This window comes from Sciurus carolinensis, chromosome 8 (assembly GCF_902686445.1).
Source record: "Sciurus carolinensis chromosome 8, mSciCar1.2, whole genome shotgun sequence".
NCBI lineage: Eukaryota > Metazoa > Chordata > Mammalia > Rodentia > Sciuridae > Sciurus > Sciurus carolinensis.
Genome location: NC_062220.1, coordinates 36,384,464 through 36,404,679, shown reverse-complemented (window position 1 = coordinate 36,404,679; position 20,216 = coordinate 36,384,464). Strand labels below are relative to the sequence as shown.

General features: G+C 40.7%; 1 protein-coding gene and 1 long non-coding RNA gene across 4 annotated transcripts in view; one reads left to right on the top strand and one right to left on the bottom strand.

Moving 5' to 3' along the window:
* Positions 1–20,216, bottom strand: part of LOC124990335 (uncharacterized) — a 59,092-nt gene that overhangs the window by 32,153 nt on the left and 6,723 nt on the right. The window contains exons 2-3 of the long non-coding RNA XR_007109748.1: positions 19,456–19,596; positions 16,813–16,954 (exon numbers count right to left, since the gene is read on the bottom strand). This is a non-coding gene — a long non-coding RNA (uncharacterized LOC124990335). The remainder of the gene's footprint in view (positions 1–16,812; positions 16,955–19,455; positions 19,597–20,216) is intronic.
* Positions 4,416–20,216, top strand: part of Cav1 (caveolin 1) — a 32,499-nt gene continuing 16,698 nt past the window's right edge. The window contains exons 1-2 of one of the 3 annotated variants that reach the window (XM_047560264.1): positions 4,416–4,557; positions 5,937–6,101. In XM_047560264.1, the coding sequence (XP_047416220.1) occupies positions 4,528–4,557; positions 5,937–6,101 (195 nt within the window). In that variant the 5' untranslated portion in view covers positions 4,416–4,527. Of the gene's footprint in view, positions 4,558–4,971; positions 5,089–5,115; positions 5,265–5,936; positions 6,102–20,216 lie in introns of those variants that run through there. The other 2 variants (XM_047560263.1, XM_047560265.1) reach the window with 2 other exon arrangements.

The following is a 20,216-nucleotide window of genomic DNA, read 5'->3' as shown; positions in this document are numbered from 1 at the left end:
AGTCTAAAGGACATATCAAAGGAGCATGAAGGACGGTGCAGTGGTCTCCAAATGAACTAAGACATGAGGACAGACAGGGTGATGTACTTATCAGTAGATGCCAAACTGCAAAGTGAAAGAAAAAACTCTTCCTCTACCTTGGAATGTAGGTGCAACCTTGAAAAAATGGAAGAAACTGGGAATTGACTGAGATGAAAATTCTGCCACATGAAAAAAATGAGGATGTAGAAAAGAAAGCAGGTTCTGTTACAGAAACAGAGTTAGAGTCATAAAGGACTTTGAGAGCTATGAAAACACTAAGCAAGTAAGAAATAAGGCAAAATGATTGTGTCTGATCAGGCTTGATGGTGGATATTTCTCCTACTATTTGCTATATTTTGGATGGTTAAACTCTTTCATGATTAAAAAATACTGTGAAATATATATTTATTCATGTCCTAAATTTGTGGACTAAAATGTGTTTCCGTAGCACTAGCATTTATCATGATTAAGGCAGTAACCTCAGTGCTTTAACTGTATCATCTCATTAAATAATGCTCACAGTGCCCCAAATGGATAGATATCAATTACATTTCCCATTTTAAATAAGGAAAATTAAACCAGTTTAAAGAAATTGTATGGACATATTATATTCTAAGCATCTTGATCAGAAAGATTCTTTTTAAATAGAGATATAGTTGTTTATATGCTTTTTGAAGAAAACAGAAAAAAAATTTAAATACTCAAAGTGGGAAGGCCCAACAAAAGGAAGATTTCATTTGTGCCTTTAAATCAGACAAGTGTAGGAAGGACTCAGGTGATGTGGCAACTCTTCTTTCCAAAAGACATTACTCTCCATGTATACAATGGTGAGATATGGGAAGAAGACTTCTGTGGAATTTGTTGGGGGTGATGGTGATAAACAGAATGAATATTCAGTTGAACACAGAAGTTGTAAAAATATTGACACATTCATGCACTTGTATGTAAACAGTCCATTTTCTGACATGTACCCTCTGCCCTTTCTTGCCCTTCTCCTGAGGGAACCAAACTTCCTGATGATTCAGCACTAACCAGAGTATTCCAAGGGAAGTCACAGTGCTGCCTTAGATGGTGATGGCTTTGCCATACTGGTTGTTAGAAAATAAAATAAAATTTATATCATTCTTGGACATAGCCTCTATTATAACCCACACAAGAATCCTTTCTGGCTGGGCACAATGGTGCACACCTGTAATCCCAGCGACTCAGAGACTAAGGTAGGAGGCTTCCAAGTTTGAGGCCAGCCTCAGCAACTTAGTGAGGCCCTAAGGATTTAATGAGACCCTGTCTCAAAATAAAAAATAAAAAAAATTAGGGCTGGAGATATGGCTCAGTGGTAAAGTGTCTCCGGGTTCAATCCCCAGTAGCAAAACCAAACAAACAAAAAAAGGAATTCTTGGTCTAAACTCACTCACATTTGGGGGGTGGCGTTCACAGGCTTCTGAATGTTGGGAAGTGTTGAAAAGATGCTTGCTTCCTAAAGGCATTAAGAGCATTATAAGTGGTCAGATGGTAGGCTCCTAATCCTAAAGTAAGAATAAGACAAAGCTAGCTAAGAAATGAAAAGAACCAAGGTAGTAGAGATGGGAAGAGGAAACAGTGCCAAACGAAGAGGACAAGGAGCAGGAAATGAGAAAAAACAAAAGGAACCAAGTTCACCATTTTGCCACAAAGCAAACTCTGACTAGCCTACTTAAAAGTCCCATGTCTCAGAAGGTAATAGGTGTTTCAGTTATTTATCAACTTTAAAATGTTCCATTATTCAACGAAACTTCTTAGGAACAAATATTTTTAGTGTATATAAACCTTAGTTTTTTGTTTTTTGTTTTTTTTTATCTCTAAGAGAGTTGGCTTAGATAATATGGGTCCTGTTTGTTTCTCTATATTTCTAGCCACATGTACTACATGGGCTGACTTTTAATTCTGCTTTTGAAAAGAAAAACAAAAATTAGAGGGAAAACGAGTTGCCACTAAAATACTATTTGAGTATTATTTAAATACTAAATAACTAGAGTCATATATAACATATATAGTATATATATAATATAATACTTCATATATTATATAATACTTGCTTAGTGTTTTCATAGCTCTCAAAGTCCTTTATGACTCTAGTCATTTAGTATATATGAGTATTATATATAGATTATTATTTAAATACTAAAATAGCATTTTAGTAAATGATTTGGAGAAAGTTATTGACTTGCCTTCAAGTCTAAAATTATCTATGTGAGTATCAAAGAAAAAAACTGTTTACATTCTCTATTCATTTCAAATCTTGTACCTATGCTAACAAAGTTCTTCATCTTTATTTTTCATAAAGTTGGACCTCTCTCTAAGTCAGCTATTATATCCAGAACAGGATGTGTTTCTTTTTGGTGCCAGCTTCTTGTTGAGGCAGGTTACTTAAACAGTTTGTGGTTTTTCCATTCATTAGGAATTCATTTTGGCATTGACAACGCTTCAGTGATCATTATGATTACATGTGCTGCTGTTGATTCAATTGACATGGGCTTCCCTAGCAAGGTTGCTTTCCCTCTGCCCAGTACTAGTTAAGCATTCACCCAAGGGCCTCCCCAGAAAGTCCTTTCCTTACTGGAATGCAGGACTAGTTCTCCCTACATTCCTGTTGACTTTCTCAGTTAAGATTACTCATCATAGCTGAAAACTGAATAACAATAGATGGGAAATGGTGTTCATATTTTTCCATAGCACAGACACCGACTCTTTGCAGTACATATTTATAAAGGAAGATTTATATGAACAGCAATCTTTGAACGATCTTCACAGGTGAACGAGACTCTGCATAACACATCGAACTTGCTGAAATCCTTTGTGAACACACAATGTGTTCAAATAATTTAGAAAGGCAATTTGGAAGAAATATAATTAAAAAAACTCAATTTTTGGAAAAGCTTTGCTCTTCTAACAGTGAATAGCCAGTATAAAGTCTTCCAACAGTTGTGACATTTTCTCTGTCATTCCAAGTTGAAACTGATCTTTTTCTTTTTTAACAAAATTTAATGCTAATTACCCTGACTTGGTCAGTGCATGGAGTATGCATGTGTTGAATTGTCACACTGCACCCCATTAATTCATATAATTGTTATATGTTAAACAAAAGTAATTAATTTAAAAATGGATTGACTTTTTTTGCTATCAACAATAGTTCTGTCCTTAACAGTTCCCTCATTTTTATGTCTTCTTTCCAGTTAGATAATTAATATTTTTGGTGTTAAAGACTCTATTCTTTCTCATCTCCTTTTTCCCATTTCATATTCCCCTTCTTGGACAGACAGTATTTTAAATTTAACCTGGGAGACTTCATGTGCATCCACAGTTTTTCTTTTTATTTTTATTTCAAGTGATTGCATATGAATCCTTAGGTAAATACTTTCCTTTGATTAGAGAATTTCCTGACGTTTTATAGTAAGAAAGTAAAATCGTTGATCACTATTTAATTTTTCTTGTGATGCTTTTTAATAAAGTAAAAAGAGAGGCCCCAAATTCAGAAACAGAAATTCTAATTACTAATACGTTTTTTAAATCTAGTCAATTTGTAGAAAAATCAAATCTCTTACATCCAAGCACATTTCTAAAAACAAACCCTCTCTACTAATAAACTTGGGGCTCTAATTAAATTTTATACAAATGTAAATATTCAATGTGTTTTATAAATATGGCATAACCTGTTAGTATGAACTTCTTTTGTTCCAGAAGAAGTCAGTAATAAAATCATAGCAAAGTTAAACATTCCCACTTCTTATTTCGAAGAGTTCGGAAGAAGAGAATGGGAAACGATCAATTTTGCATGCCTGCAAATGTCTCCAAGTTTCCATCCACACCGACTGGATGTAAACGAGTGTCACCAAAAGCATACCACACACACGGGCACCCCCACAGATTGCTTCCTCGTGTTTAGATGTGAAATGTACCTAAAGGCTCTGAGCCATTTTTCATCCCTTCCTCTGTGAAACAGGATGGCAGAAGTGTCTTAGAAGGCAATGAAATGTGGGCAGGGGGAAGGGCTTTAACACAGGGCAAAACGCAATCTGCCGCCCGGGTTGCTCACGTTGGGTATCTCCGTAGTCTACTGGGCTCCTCCTCCACCCCTGCTGAGATGATGCACTGTGAAAATATTCGCTCTCCCCAGGACGCCTCTCGGTGGTTCATAGCTGGGAAAATGTTGCCCCAGGTCTAAAATATCTGCCCAAACAGCCTAGCGCTAGTGAAAGGCTTTCTCACTTGCTCTGGGCTCGCTGTGGGCGCTCCCCGCCCTCTGCTGCCAGAACCTTGGGGATGTGCCTAGACCCGGCGCAGCGCACGTCGCGGCCAACTGCTAGCAGAACAAACCCCTGGCCGGCGGCCAGGAGGCTCCCTCCCAGCCACCGGCCCCCGCCAGCGCCTTTCCCCCCCCCCATACAATACAAGATCTTCCTTCCTTAGTTCCCTTAAATCACAGCTCAGGGAAACCTCCTCACAGCCTGCATCCAGCCACGAGCCAGCATGTCGGGGGGCAAATACGTAGACTCCGAGGTAGGCTTGGGTGGGGGCGCGCCGCCCTGGGTGCGCAAGGAGTGCCTGCTTCTGCTATCTCCCACTCCAAATATTCCGACTGCTTTCCTCGCCCCAGCCCTCTCTCCACTTCGGAGCACTCCTCTCTCGTTGGCACCGCCAAGGAATGGGCCTGGGCGGGGAGGTGAAAAGAATCCAGGAATGTTTTATGTTTTCCTATGGGGGAGGGCATCAGGGGAGCCCATGAGTAAGGAGACCACGGAAAAGGGGGTCGCGGTCCTGGAGCTGGATCTGCCGGGCCGAATACGCGTTTTCTGGATGGGTCCAGGGTGTTCCCTTGTCACGGGACCCCGGCAATCCATCTCCTACTGGGTGGAAGGCGGGGAACTGGAGAGCAGGGTGGGGGGTCATTTACTCTCAGTGCCTGGGACAGTCCCCGCCAGGCGGCTGGCCCGGGCGGCGACGCGGACGCGTGAGTGTTTGCACTCTCCTAAGTTCTTGGGCCATCTCAAGAACTCTCCCGCATCGCCAAGGTTTCAGGGGTGTTCCGAGGTGCGCATGGGGGTGGCGGGGATCTCCCTTCCCCCAGCTACCACCACCGGCAACCATCTCTGCGCACTCCGGCTCAGCCGGGGTGTGGAGACCTCGTTTTCCCAAAAGCAGCCTCTGTTCAGTCACCCACCGGCAGCCTAAGAGTGACCTGAGGGTGGGTCAGGGGAGCTGCGCAGGTGAGACAGAGTTGTAGGGAGTTTAGGGAATTTGGCACATGGTTCTGCCCAGAGGTGGGTGTATGTGGGATTTTGACATCACTGCAGTGCGGGGAGTCATGAAGGGACAAAGTGCGTAGAGGAGTGAGGAGCACCGGCAGGTGCGAGGGGGACGCGGCCAAGAAGCAATAAAAACGGGGATACTTCATGGGTCAGGAGGTTCCAGTTGGATCTTAGGAATAAAGCTGGAGGGAATTGTGGGGGCAGGGGTGATGGGCCCGGGACAAGAAAATGAAGCAGGTGAAGTACTAGGGGCGAGGGTGAAGTGGCGGAGAAAAGGGCAGGGGAGAAGGCAGAGATCGGTCCCCTCCTCTCCTGGGATCCCCACGGGTTCCGCAGGCAAGGCGGGCGCGGACCAGGGCTCGCCCTGACCCCTGGTGGCGGGCGGGGGAGGCAGGCGCTCCCCTGCCTGGTACCGAGGGGTGTGGTGTCCTCTTCTCGATCCTCTTAAAAAGCTTGCAGCGCGCAGGAGTTTTCTGTGAACGAAGCCGTAACTGTGGAAGCGGTTCGTTCGATTTTAAGCTCCTTTTACCCCGCCGCCAGGCTGAGTTCTGACGTTTGGTTTTCCTTTTGATTTTTTTTCTTCGCACTGCGATTGCCACCCTCCCCCTTCTGGCCGTCTGCCCTCCGCAGGGACATCTCTACACTGTTCCCATCCGGGAGCAGGGCAACATCTACAAGCCCAACAACAAGGCCATGGCAGACGAGATGAACGAGAAGCAAGTGTACGATGCGCACACCAAGGAGATCGACCTGGTCAACCGCGACCCCAAGCATCTCAACGACGACGTGGTCAAGGTAAGCCCAGGCAGCCAGAGAGGACGGGATGTGCCCGCGGGGCCGCTGTCAGGGCCCACAGCCCTTCTCTGGCAAGGGCTTCTCAACTGTGCATCCTTCTTTAACTTGCAGCACACACACACACACACACACACACACACACACACACTTGCCGTTTTCTGGGCTTGGTTTGTGGGAACTCCTGCGGTCGTCAGAAATGTCACATTTCCTCCTCTCCTCCTGTGGTTAGGTTCACTTGGAATTTAGCTAAAAGTTTTGTAGGAGTTCATAAAACTACACATTTCTCCTGACAAATAAACCTCCTGGCCTCAATCACAGAGGGGCCCACACTTCTTGGCAGGTAGAATGCAGTGCACTCCCGGGTTGAAATTCTACTGATGGGTCCCCTTTGCACATTGGATTAAGGCAATAAAATAATTGTTTAAAGTTTTGTGTCACAGGCAAGTCAGAATGGGCATGTTACCCCAGCTAAAATAAACTGAAGTGATTCTCTTAAAAACAACAAAATGATAGACATGTGGAAGACTGACAAAGATTATATATTTGTAAATTTTATGTGCTATGTATGTATATGTGAAAGATAGGTTAACTAGAAATTTTAACTAGAAAGATATTTTAATTAGAAAATATGACATTTGTGCAAAGGTTATTCAATTTATAAAACCAAAAACAATGCCTACCTCTTGATTTCTCCTCTGATACCTCAAACTTGGTGTGGAAAGTTGCCTATGTAGTGACAACCTAGGTCAGTCTGCCCTGAGCTAACGGGACTTTGAAATTCCAGTTCCTTGTTATACTTTCAGGATGTGCTTGGAGGCATTGAAAATAGATTAATTGTCTGGATTATTGGCCAAACTTAAATCTGACACAGTGGTCAGTTTTTAATTATCATGATGTTATTCAACTTTGACCCTTTTAACAAATTTAGTTGGAAGAATTTATTGTCTGAACCCATTTGGATTGGGAAATCATGGACTTGAGCCATCCCTGGCAGAGGATTTCTTTGAGGGGCCAGGGAAGGCCAAGGAAAATCCGGGCCTCCAGGGAGAATATGAAGTCGCAGTTGTGAACAACCTCAGAGCAACCAATGAGGTGGGTGAGCAATTTCCACCCACCCACCTGCTTCCCATCTATGGATGGGAGGAGCTGCAGAGACTGTTCACAGCTATGAATAATGCATTTCAAAAGGGGGAACAGTTTCATCTGTAACTGGAAGGAAAGTATAGCTGTCAGAATTGACTTGCTTGGCTTGCTGGTGGAGGAAAAAGGAAAATTGGAGCATTCCCAGATTTTTCTACTAGCCAGATTATGGAATATTTAAAAGCAACAGCAACAACAAAAGTACCTTATAAACTGGGAGTTCGAATTGCTAAAAACTATTTGCTAATCACATTACCTTGAAGGGGAAAGGGCATTTTTGCTTTTTTCCCTTCTCATATAGCTTTGGACAAGAAGGAGAGTTGCCAGGAAAAGAGGCAGATTTCAGAAAGGGCTCACTTCACTGGATCCTCCCTGTTGTTCCACTGCACTGTGAACGGGATTCCCTGGAGCAAACCAACCTCCCGGGATGAGTCAGAGAGGCCAGCAGTGTGGATGTGGGTCTCCACACATAGCATGACTAAGTTGAGAAAGAAAGGCCCCACTGGGAAAAGAGCCTTCAACACAGATGGAAAAAAAGCATAACAGGCTTGGAGGAAATAGCAGTTTACAAAACAGCATTTCAAAGAGCAAGTGTGGGGATCCTCAAATTAAAGAAATTAAAATAAGAGCTAGAGCAAGCTCCTGCTGGCCTAAAGAAACCAAACCCCTCCCACTTGCTCATAGAACTGTGAGCAAAACAAGAAAGTCAGACAAGAAAAATCCACCTTGAGAGAAGTATTTGGCAGAACCATTAACTGAGATGCCCCGCCTAGGAAGATTGACTTCAGTGAATGCCCTGCAGAGAGATCAAGGCCACAAATGCAAACCATGCACCATATGGAGACTTCTGTTTTATAAAGTCCAAACTCAAATGTAATGATAAAACAGGGAGGATCCTCTCCCTGTTACCGTGACAATAAATAATACATTTCTCTAAATTTTACTTTTGACAACTATTTCTTAAATAATAGAGAATTATTCTTAATGACATCTAAAATTTTACTGCAAATGAATGGTAGCTCATAACCTCACATAATAATAAAGAGACAGTATTAACGGAGTCTACTTACTTACCAATCAAGAAAGAAAAGTTCTGTTCTAGAAGCAAACAGACTTGTAAAAACTGCCCTGTCCAATATTGTAGTCACCAGCCACTTGTGGCTATTTCAATTTGAATTTCACGTATTATTATTAAGTGAAATGTAAAATTCAATTCCTTGCTCATACTAGCTGCTTTTCAAGGGCCCAGAATGTGAGGCTAGAGGCATAGATGTGTTACATTTCTGTATTAGTTGGTCACAAGATGTAGAACATGCCCATCACCACAGAAATCTCTATTGGACGGTACCCTGCTAAAGTGTAACATGTATTTTAAGTTTCCCCATATTAGGTTAAGAAAAAGAAAACAACTCTAGATGTACAAGAAATGAAACCCTGATGTAAAATATAAAGAACAACATAGTGTGTCTGTACATATCCTTTCAGTCCCATAAAACAACTATTTAGGAAGGAAAAAAGAATCTCAGAAACTTGTGTATGTCATAAGTTTATATTTCAAGATGGTGGAGTACTATCGCTAATTCCCCTAGAAATAATAATACAAATTAAAATATAAAATTTATTTCCAATGAAATTATTTTGTTATCTTATAAAAGTTTGCTGCTCCACATTATGATATACAAACATTTATCTAAAAATATTGTGATTGTGAATATTTTCATAAATTTCCACTGATTGAAGTGGTAACAATCTCAGATTCTTCATTCTCTTTCTGAGATTTCCAGTTTTGGGGTTGTTTTTTATGTTCACATTTTCATTTCTATGTTCATTATGTACTTATTTTGAATTTCTAGGTAAAGAAAATGGCTTCAAATTAATGATTCCTCTTTTTTTTTTTTTTTTTTTTTTTTTTTTTTTGCGGTGCTGGGGATTGAACCCAGGGCCTTGTGCTTGCAAGGCAAGCACAAATTAATGATTCTTATGTCACATTAATCATCAATGAATTTATTCATCAAACTGTTAGGATATCTTATGATATCTAGACTAGATGCTTTGCTATGTGATTCCTAAAATAAAACCCAGCAATCGCAAATATCACAGTTAGTGAGACAAGGTGTATGCAGTTAAAAAGTCTTAAAAAATGCAGATACCCCAATCACAACGGTAAATCTCTGCCAAATTACTGTGGTTCCTTTAGTTTTGCCTTGACTGCCAGGAAACACAGCTAGATTTAAATTTTTATTAGCCCATGTTACTAACTCTCTCCCACACCTGGTTTTGTATTTTCACTTCTTTTTATAACTGGCATACTATTTTATTAGATCTCGATTGTAAGCCTTCACATCATTATTTTGGAAATAGATCAGAGAAATACTTTAATAAGTCAAAAGTAAATAATACCAAGTATTGTATAATATTCAGTATTGATATTCAGTGAATGGTATTATAGTAAATGTTAGACGCTACTGTGGACAGGGCAACAGGTGCAGAGAAGCAAGATGCATTGTTGATGGTTTCATGAAGGACACGAAGGAGGTGCGATCTGAGTTGGGTTGTGGGGAACAGATGGAATGCAAATAGCTGAGCCAATCAGAGGAGGCCATTCTAAGTGAGCAAGGCATGGCGACAGGAATGTCTCACACAGGGAGGTTTCTGTAGCTCATTTTGATTGGATTTTGGGAATTTATGTGATGGAGGGGTAGGCGATAAAACTAAAAGGTCTGATCATGGACAAATGGCAGAGTCCTGAGCCCTTCTCACATCAGACGTAGGAATCTCTGGAACACATGAGGCCTGGGCTTGGCATGATGAAGGTGGGCTTTTTGGAAGATGACACTCATGAAGGCAAAAGATATGACGAAAGATTGCCATTCTGGATGAGCAAAGGAGTCAAGATGTACAGATGGTTCCTGACTTAACAATAGTTCAACATGATTATCCGACTTTACGATGGTGCGAAAGCAACACACATTCAGTAGAAAGTGTACTTTTAATTTTGACCTTTTCCCAGGCTGGCAAAATGTAGTACAATGCTCTCTTGTAATATTGGGTGATGGCAGTGAGCCATAGCTCCCGGTCAGCCATAGGATCACGAGGAGAAATGACAGATATCCTACAGTGTACTGTGTAGCTAAAAAAGCATGATATTTGGTAGGTTACATGTGTTAAATATACTTTGAACTTATGATACTTTGGACTTACAATGGATTTATGTAACTCCATGGTAATTGGAGGAGCATCTGTAATTGTACCAGGGTCCAGATGTGAAATGAAAAAGTTAGTGCATGCATTGGGGATTGAACCATATAAGCATTTTAAGAATTTTAGAGAACATAATGGGTACCAGTCTGACCTCCAGTTCCTCCTTTTTGACCTTCATAGAAGTAAAGAGCTAATGCAGCTTAAAAAATTTAGCCCCTTTTCTTCAAATTGTTACTGCTGAAAACATTTATTCCAAAGTATACCATGAAAGAAGAATAGACAAGATGATGTCTATTGTCATGGGTTATTGTCGTGGGGAGAAATGAGTTTAGATGAGTCTGATATTAGTACTGAGACAAATCAGAACATCTGGGAGGAGGTCTTTGTTGAAAAATAAAAATATGTGCCATTTCTCTTATAAAACTTGAATGATTCCTAAGTATACAGACAAAAAATATTCTTTTTTTTTTTTCACTTTTTTCTTTTTCTTTTTGTATTGTGGATTAAACCCAGAGGTTCTTTACCACTGAGCTACATCTACAGTCCTTTTTATTTTTTATTTTGAGACAGGGTCTCACTAAGTTGCTTAGAGCTTCACTAAGTTACTGAGGTTGACATTGAACTTGTGATCCTCCTGTCTCAACCTCCTGAGTTGCTGGGATTACAGTGTGAGCCATCGCACCAGGCCCAAAATATATTTCTTAGCCATGGAGGAAAGGTAATTAGATCAGTTTGGGTTTTAACATAATGACCTAATGCCTCTATGCTTCCTTTCAACTGAAGCATGTTCTACAGCATTTGGGGATTAATGTCAGCATTATCATCACCTATATAATTATGGGTTTTTTTAATACTTATCCCCAAAGCATATGATTTAAATTATGAAACTGTGTCAAAGTCCTTGGCATCATGTTAACACTTTCTTTTGTTGGAATTGGCATTTGTTTTGTTTGCTTGTTTGTTTGTTTAGGAGATAGCTTCACAAGATGGTGATTGATATTCTTCCATACAAGAAATCATGCATGGAATTCAGAATTCCCAGCCTGTAAAATAGCATCATCTTTAGTGGGAAATTTTTCTCACATTACTAAGCAAAGAATGACATTATAATGGGAGACATTATTAATTCTTAAGCAGTCAACATGATTTCAGGTTTAGTCAATAATGACATGCATCCGTGTTTGTTAAAAGAAAAAAATTTTTTTCTCTCTTAACTGTGGTCAAAAACAGGAATTAGCTCGACTTTGATTTTTAACTAAGTATAATTGCATACTATTTATTAAAATTTAAGGCAAGGTACACCAAATATCCTTCAATTATGAAAAGTTTCATGATGCAAGATATTCTTTCAATTAACAGGCATATTGGCTACATTTTTAAGAGGGCTAAAGTATGAACAACTGCAATAGTGAGTAGCACCTGGAAAGTCCAGTAATGTCAAAAGCCACCTGCTTATGCATCCTGCCCACTCAAGTTCACAAAATAGCCAACACTTTCATACTCCAAATGAGACTGCTTTTTAGTTTGCCCTACTTTAAAAATCAGTTTTCTATAATCAAATGCCAGAGACAGCTTGTCCCTGGGAGAAGAGGCCATGTGCACTGACCCATGATCCTTCTGCCTGTGTTTGCAGTAGGGAAAGAGCAGAGCTTAGAAGATGGTTTATGCCAGTGAACAAGGCAAAATAAGGAAACTCCATTATTTTAAACAATTTGCTCCTATTTTAATTCTATAAAAATTGTAATTAAATTGTAGGAAACATTTGAGTTCCTCTAATATTTTCTCTTCCCATATTAGCTCTCAACTTTGACAATTGACATTTTGAAATTTGCAGCCTTTTTAAACCTCATAACCTCTGTACAAACCCAAGAGTCTTGGAATCAGAATGGTCAGAGGTGTTTTTAAAAATTTTAATGTCTGGGCCCACCCCAGATCTATTAAATCAGAAGATCTAGAGTGGATCCTGATTATCTGTATTTTTCAGTTTCAAATAATCATTCTTTCATTTAGATTTAGAAATGTTTGTACCAAGGTTGGTTTAAAGATACACACCCTGGTGGATTCCACTCTAAGAGAACAGATGAGTCATATGGTAGAGATCTATCCGTATCGCCTGCCAGAACACTGCTTGAGAGTTGGATCATTTTACATCCTCCAGAGAGTTTTGAAACACCATGAAGAGCTCTCAAATCAACCTTGCTCAATGGTTCTCCATCTTTTGAGGCCATTTGGGCTTAGAGCCAGCTGTAAGCTTGGAGCCTCAGGGCGACTTAGGAGTGGGGTGGCCATATGTTCTAGGTTGTTCCATATCAGCTAACAGAGATCAGCACCAACTAACGCCTATAGTGCCCCTTTCACGCTCTGAAGTGTCACAGTTTGGAAGAAAAAATAATGGTCACCAGTGCATTAGCAGTGACCTGTTACTGATTCCTGAACTTGGAATACACCAAAAATCCCCACTCACAATCTTTTTTAGCAAAAAGCTACAGAATCTCCACATATTGGGCATGTCATGGCTCTTCCCTCCCCATCTCCATTCTCTACTGCTACCCTGTCCTGCCCTTCATCACCATAGTCAGGCTACACTAGAACCCGGAGGTGGAACGCTGAAACTCCAATCTATTCTCCAACCTTAGCTTCTTTCCCTGAATCACAGGGTAAATAAGACTTGACATCCTTCCATCTCATATTTTGTCAACTTCTCAAAGATTAAAATGTTTAAAATAGTTTTAATATTTTTTTCAGCAAGTCCAGGAAACATAAAATGGCATGCTTTCATATGAACCATTGTTTAGCATGGGGGAAGTGTTCTGTCTTAAAGGAAATCTGCATGATCCATGTGCTATGCAACTACCAAGGGAATCAGCTGGTAGAACAGATTTACACCTGCACAGAATACATATTTCCTGCCTCTCACGGGAAATGTGTTGATGTTTCAGATATAAAATACATCTTGTTTTCCTTATTGAACCTTGAGACGTTGTCTCTTGTTTGGTCATTATTTCATGACAGGGGAAGCAAATATTTCAAAAGACACAACCAAGTTTTCTCTTAACTATTGTTAGTTGTTTTGGCAATTAAGAGTCAGGCATTTTTAATTTGAGGTGGTTTAAGTGAATTTTGATGGCGAATGTATGCGCTTAATATTCTATTTCCTAGCAACTTAAAAATGAAATTTTTAAAAACTGAATTCAATAAACATTTACAGATCAAAAGTAAGGACATTACAATACAGTAATGTCAAGTAAGGACATTACAATACAGATGGACATTGATGGATTTTATGTTAAATGATAAATTGTGTCTAGAGATTGCACTGGGTGATGAATGTCACAGTTATCAAACACTGTTACATTTTCTTATTTACAATGAATAATGAAAAGATGCTGAACCCAAACTGTAAAAGGTAAGAGATTGGGAGGAAAAGAAGCAAAAATGAAGAAAGTTCCATGAGGGTCCTTGTCCCTGGCCTTTCATCTGCTCTGTGCTGGTCTGGACTGTATACATCCCAACTCCAGGATTCCCTTCATTCATTTCTTTGCACACTACTATCATGTCCAAAGACCTGATTAGACTCAGGTATAGAGTGAGTAGTCAAGTCATAGCTCTTGATCCCCAGGGAGTTTAGAATTTAGTGGGGAAACATGCATGTAAATAAATCTGAATGAGATCATATAACTGAAGGATAGGCTCCACTTGGGCACAATGCAGAGTTCTCAGCTTCTCCAAAGCAAAACACACATCCACAAAGAAAGGGGTTCCAGTGGAAAGAGAAGCAGGAGCAACAAGAAAGATAAGAGTGCCTGACACTTTCTGAGTACTAGCAGTTAGGTCCATGTGGCGAGGGCCAGGGACACAAGTGGGAGCCAGATCAGCAAGGCCTCCTTTGCCCAGCCATGGCATTTGTCTCTTTGTAGGCAACAGTAACCCACTGAGAGGTTTTGGGTCAGGGAGTGTCCAGAAGGGATGCAGCCTTTCAGTGGCCAGTTTTAGTGCACCAATGCTAGACATGCAAGAGGAGTGAGACAGGATGTGGGAGGCTTCCTCCAACACTACCTGCAGGCTGGGTTGGTAGCACAGGTTATTTTACTTACTCCTCCAATGGCCCCCGTGTGGCAGCTACTATTATTAGCATCACCATCACATTCATTTTGCAGGTTTGGAAACTTGGGCTTAGCAAGTTGCTCAATTACACAGGTAGAAAGTAGGAGAATCAGGGTTTGAACCGAGATGGTGACATTTGAAAGCCTGACTTCTTGACCACTGTGCTCCCTTACCTCCCTGTAATAAGTCACAGTCCAGATTGCTGAAAGAGGTACTGGTGTCCTCACATGTGGCGGGCAGCATATGGCAACAGGGATTCTAGCTGTGGTTTGTGTTGGGGAAAACAGGTTCATGGGCCTAGGATCAGACTTCACATCCTGGCAGGTGGGTGGGGAAGGAGGAAAATGACCAAGATGAAACCCCAGATGTCAAGGAAAATAGAGACTGGAAAGATAAGTCCCAAAGACCAGAAAGGGCCATACAACTGAAGGATAGGCCCCAGGTGGACACAATGCAGAGAGTTCTCAGCTTCTCCAAAGCAAAACACACATCCACAAAGAAAGGGGTCCCAGTGGAAAGAGCAGCAGAAAAGGGTACATAGTAGGGGTGTGTTTCAGTGATGAGAAGAGGAACCAGACAAGTTGCAATGCTAACTGACATTGAATTACCTGTCTCTTCAAAGTGCCCGGATCACCCTGCGTAGTCAGAGTATCTGGGGTGGGGCTGATCCAACCGGTTGCAGGGAAGGTAAGTGTGAGAGAGTGCAGCAGGTCCTGACAGGAACTAACCAGCTTCTTTGAAAGGTGTTCAGTTTGTCTGTTCAGTTTCTACAGACATTCATGCCACCAAGCCTTCCATTGTAAAAACAGGAAGCAATTGGGGGAAACCTTAGTTTTATGCTGGTGAGAGAAATGCCTATTGAATCCCTCAGTTTCTCTGAGACTTCCTCCAAAGGAATTACATATTTGTTCTAAAAAACAAACACCAGAAGTGAAAACAGACAGAATAGTGTATTTCACAAAGCATCATGAATCTCTCAGAACAATTGAAATGTTCCATCAATCATAACTCACTGCTGGCCTTTTCTACATTATTAGCAGCGATATAGGGCTAGAAATGGGTGTACCAAAATATGTCAAGGAATGGGAATTGTATCCATCAGATTGCATGACTAATGATTTTTGTTACCTCAGCAACAGTTTCTTCTTCACTTGATCCTGAGAATCAGGCTCTTTAATAGGAAGAGAAATTGTCTAGAACTGTTAGGTGCCACTGATCCACTGAACCACTTTGGGTTAGCCCATCTATTTCTCTAGTTATGAAGGTCAGAGAATGTGGGTCATTCATATGCACTGTGCTCTCCAGAAAGTACACTCCACCAGTATTTAAGAAGCACAAATTCCTTACCAGTCACAGAGCAGGTCATGAGTCTTACTGTTGGAGTCTTGGCCATCTGCTAGGCTGGCCTCCGCTATCTGGGCCTCCTCAGAATCAGCCATTTCTTCTGTTTTCTCCCACTACATTTGGATTTTATCCTGGCTGTAGCATTTGTCACAACCTCCCAACTATTCTGCTTTGCTGTCCATCATTATCCACTCTCCTCTTTCCCCTTCCTCCACCCCGCTTCTGCCCATGTCCTTCATAGTGGGACAATTTTCCTACACTCTGTAGCTGCCCAGTGCCCACAGGGGGACCCAAGTTCCCACATGGAGGCAGCCATCAGAAAATGGAGGCTGAATGAATCAACATTCTGAAATCACTTTTTAAATGATTTCATGTCTGCTGTGAATGAAAGGGCTCAGTAGACTACATTATTGAATGGTCTCCTTTGCTTCTTTTCTCTCCATTGGCCATATTTTAAAGACTTTTTTAAAAATCTAAAAAATGAATAAAAATATAAAGAATATTCACTCTACTTACATAAGGGAAAAGCATGTTTGTATGTATGTATGTGTGTGTATGTATTATATTTAGAATATTCATTTTTAAAATTGTTTTTAAATCCCCAGTCTTAAAAAGACCCAAGTACATCTCTATTCAGCCTTCCAGTAATAAGCTCCTGGGTTCCTGGAAGATAAGGCTAATCTCTTGAGTATCTGTGGTAAATTCCCAGGATGCCATTAGCTGCTGCTTGGCATTGCCCATCAAGTGAGAATAGAATGAGTGTGGCTGGGGTCGGATCTCAGGTCACCTGAGAACTCACTTGTCACAAAGGGATGGAAGGACTCCCTAGGGGATCCACTATCTACTCCTTCAAAATGACAGGTTTCAGAGTAATGACTAGATCAGGCGACAGCCCTAAAGAAAATTCCAAATGCTTCCATACCTGGAGGAGATAACAGCTTTGGGAGATGCAAGCTTCTTCCTTCTGTTTTGGCTTTACTACTTCTCTATGCTTAGTACACAGAGATCTGAGATTTTACTTGCTGGGAGGCTTCTTTCTACTTCCAAGGTGGTCCCTTACAGATCTCAGGGAAAAAAGACAAGAAAAACAAGGTAGGAAAAACATTTAAATGTCTCTAGAAGGGATCAGTTAACTTTCATTTATTACTGATGTCTGTGCCAACTGAAGAGAATGTTAGCTCTTTTCCCAGAAGACTCCCGTCTCTATTCCCTGTTATACAGATGGATTTACTATAATGTGTATAAAAGACTCAGAGATTTGACCCCAAATAGTTTCCCTATCAACAGGCTAAGTATAAATATCTGGATTGTTATTCAGTTAAGAATAGGCAGGACTAGGAAGCAGTCATTAAAAAAGAGTGATGATGTGTAATGTCAATTTTAGGTGTGACTCCGTTTCTAACATACAGCCAGGACCACAGTTCCAGCACATTTAATATTTTATCAGGGACTGGAGTGAACAAGTTAAGAGGACTCTCAACTTACAAATGACACCAATTAACATGACCTTGTTCACATCTATGATAAAAACAATATCAAAGTGACTGATGAATTATAAATAGCCCATTAAAAATAAGATAAAGACCCATACAGATTGCAGTAATTTTAGAGTATGAGAAATAAAATATATAGATACTAAGAAACAAATAGATAAACATATAAAAATAAGAAAATATCAGGAGATGAATGTCATTTTGGAGAGAGTCTGTAATGTGGTAAACCAAGATGCCTTGTAAGCATAAAAGAAAAGGAAATTCCTTGTAATAATTCCACAGCCCCCAAGGGACCAAGATCTCTGGGTTGAAAATCACTATTGTAAATACATCCTTAGATGAATCCACACTGCACAGTACTTAGACAATGAGAAATCCAAACTAAGTCTGTCATTGTTCTAGAACATTAGCCTCTATAATGGAATGATATTTTATTTGTTTAATTCATTCATTCATTTATTTTTACAGTACTGGGATTGGACCCAGAGGTGCTGTCCCACTGAACTACATCCCCAGCATTTTTTATTTTATTTCGAGACAGGATCTCACTAAGTTGCTGGCCTCAAATTTGTGATCCTCCTGCCTCAGCATTCTGCTTAGCTGAGGTTACAGGCGTGTGCTACAGAGCCCGGCTACTGATATTTTAAAGAAAACAATGAAGAATCTCAAAAGTATCGTAACGCACAAGATGCTCCAACTTATTTACAATCTTCAGACTCATTGTAAATGGGCTTCTGCTTTGAACTTAAGACAAGAGGAGGCCAAGATTCTGGAGAAGCCCCCCAGGAGAGCAAAATACAGGTGATAAAGAGAGAAATCCCCAGGTGGCACTGGGTTGACACTGCTTGTCTAGATGAGTTGTCCCAAGTGTTGCAAAGAAACGTGGACCAGACCATGGATCAGACTGGCAACTACCTTTGGTTATTGCCAGGTTGTGAGACTTATAAGAAAACATTGCTCCAACACAGTCACCATTCAGGACAAGAACTAAAGGTGCGGACTAGTATGCTCAGCTTAAAAAAAAAAAAAAAAAAAAAGTACTGTTATGTGGGGAAATTTTTTTCAAGTAACAACAGTTATTAATCCCAGGAAGTCATAAGAGGTTGTTTGGTAATTGTTGTGTGTTAACTTCCTTACTGTTCTATATCGCTCCCAAATGTTTCTACGTCTAGAGTTATAATTCAGTGTACAGTAACCCTTACACACACCCTCCTCATGAAACACAGGCACACATAGGAATACTTTCCTTTAATCCAGCAGGATACCTGGTTTGTAGGGGGGCAAAGGAGAGTTGATGTGGCACTGTTTTAATCAGTGGTTCAGAATGCAAGTGGTAAACATCTGCAACCAGAACACTGAAAAATGCATGCATTGTATGTATTGAAAGGTCAGCATGAAACATTATCTTTATGGCAAGCCTGCCCATCCACTCCCTCCTACACATTGCATATTCACAGGACTCTGCAGCTTGTATAAACCCCATTGTGATAAAAACTCGTGTGAGACTGTGGTTTTGGCAAAGGGTGGTGGTTCTGCAAATTTAGATTAGTGGTTCCTCATCCTGCCTGCACATCATCTGGGGAACATTTTCAAATACTGCTGTGCATACCTATCCCCAGAAACTCTGATGTAATTAGTCTATGGTGGGACCCAGGACCACATATTCTTATCTTTTTAGCTCCCAGGTACTGCAAATATAAGGCCAGAATTCAATCTGATTTAGACTCTGTCAGAATTTCCTAATAATAAAACAGTGTATCATGATAAGAACTTTAAGAACCATAAGAGCCAAAGTGGGGTGTATAATTATTACTTCTTCATTAGGTTCTCATGAAGGGGTCTTAACATTTTTTGCTGGTATTTGATACTTGTCACAGAAATTCCTATTGAAAAATAATTTCTGGAACTCTACTATAGCAACTGCATAAAATATACTTTGTACATAGTGTAAAGCTCATCACTTGGTGATCCAGCTTTGTTGTTTCTCCCTTTCCTTTGCCTATTCTTTTTATTCTCCACAAGAAAAAGTTCTACTGGTTCAACCAGACTGTCATCCCACCCTCTTTGCATACCTGTGTTCGTGGCTCAGGCATACTGGGAATGAAGCTTGCAATAGGTGCTGGTTTTTCTCCTAATGGTGCTGCAAAATCCTTGCAGTGCCAGCAGTCACGGGGAACTCAGGGACAGACAGGTGTCACTCATTTGTCCAGCACCTGGCAGAGAAGAGACTCCAAGTCACTGAGAAGTACTTTATTGATGTCAATCACTCCTCAGAGCAGATGGGGAAACTGAGCCTCAGTTTAAAATCTGAATTCTAGTCCTCTCTTGGGCTGGATCCCAGGATTACCTGGGGCCTCAAAAAGTCACATATACTGTCTGGACAGCAGTGTCTTCACTCACAGGAATCAAAATGTAGAGGTAGACAATCTCCAAGTTGCTTTCATTTCTAGAACTGATTCCATTGGACCAGTATTCATAAAAGATGGAAGCATAGAGTGCACAGTGGCCCACACAGGGAGAATGGCAGGACTTCTCCTCAATGGCATTTTTATTACTCTTTTCCTAGATTTTACTGGTTGGCATCCTCACTGTTCAGACTGTGGGATTTAATTAAATCTTCTTTGAAATACTGAGCTTACAAATGGCCCACTGCATGCTAATGTACCACAAGTGAGCACTTGGTACTAAGGAAGATCAAGTGCCAGAGTTCATTTCCCCCTCTGATCTGAGCTCAGTATTCTGTGGTCTTTCCTTTTATTGCCCTTGCCTCCAAATTGAAGGTTTAAGTTCCAAGATGGACCAGAAAGTCAATTCCAAAGTTGGCTACAAACCT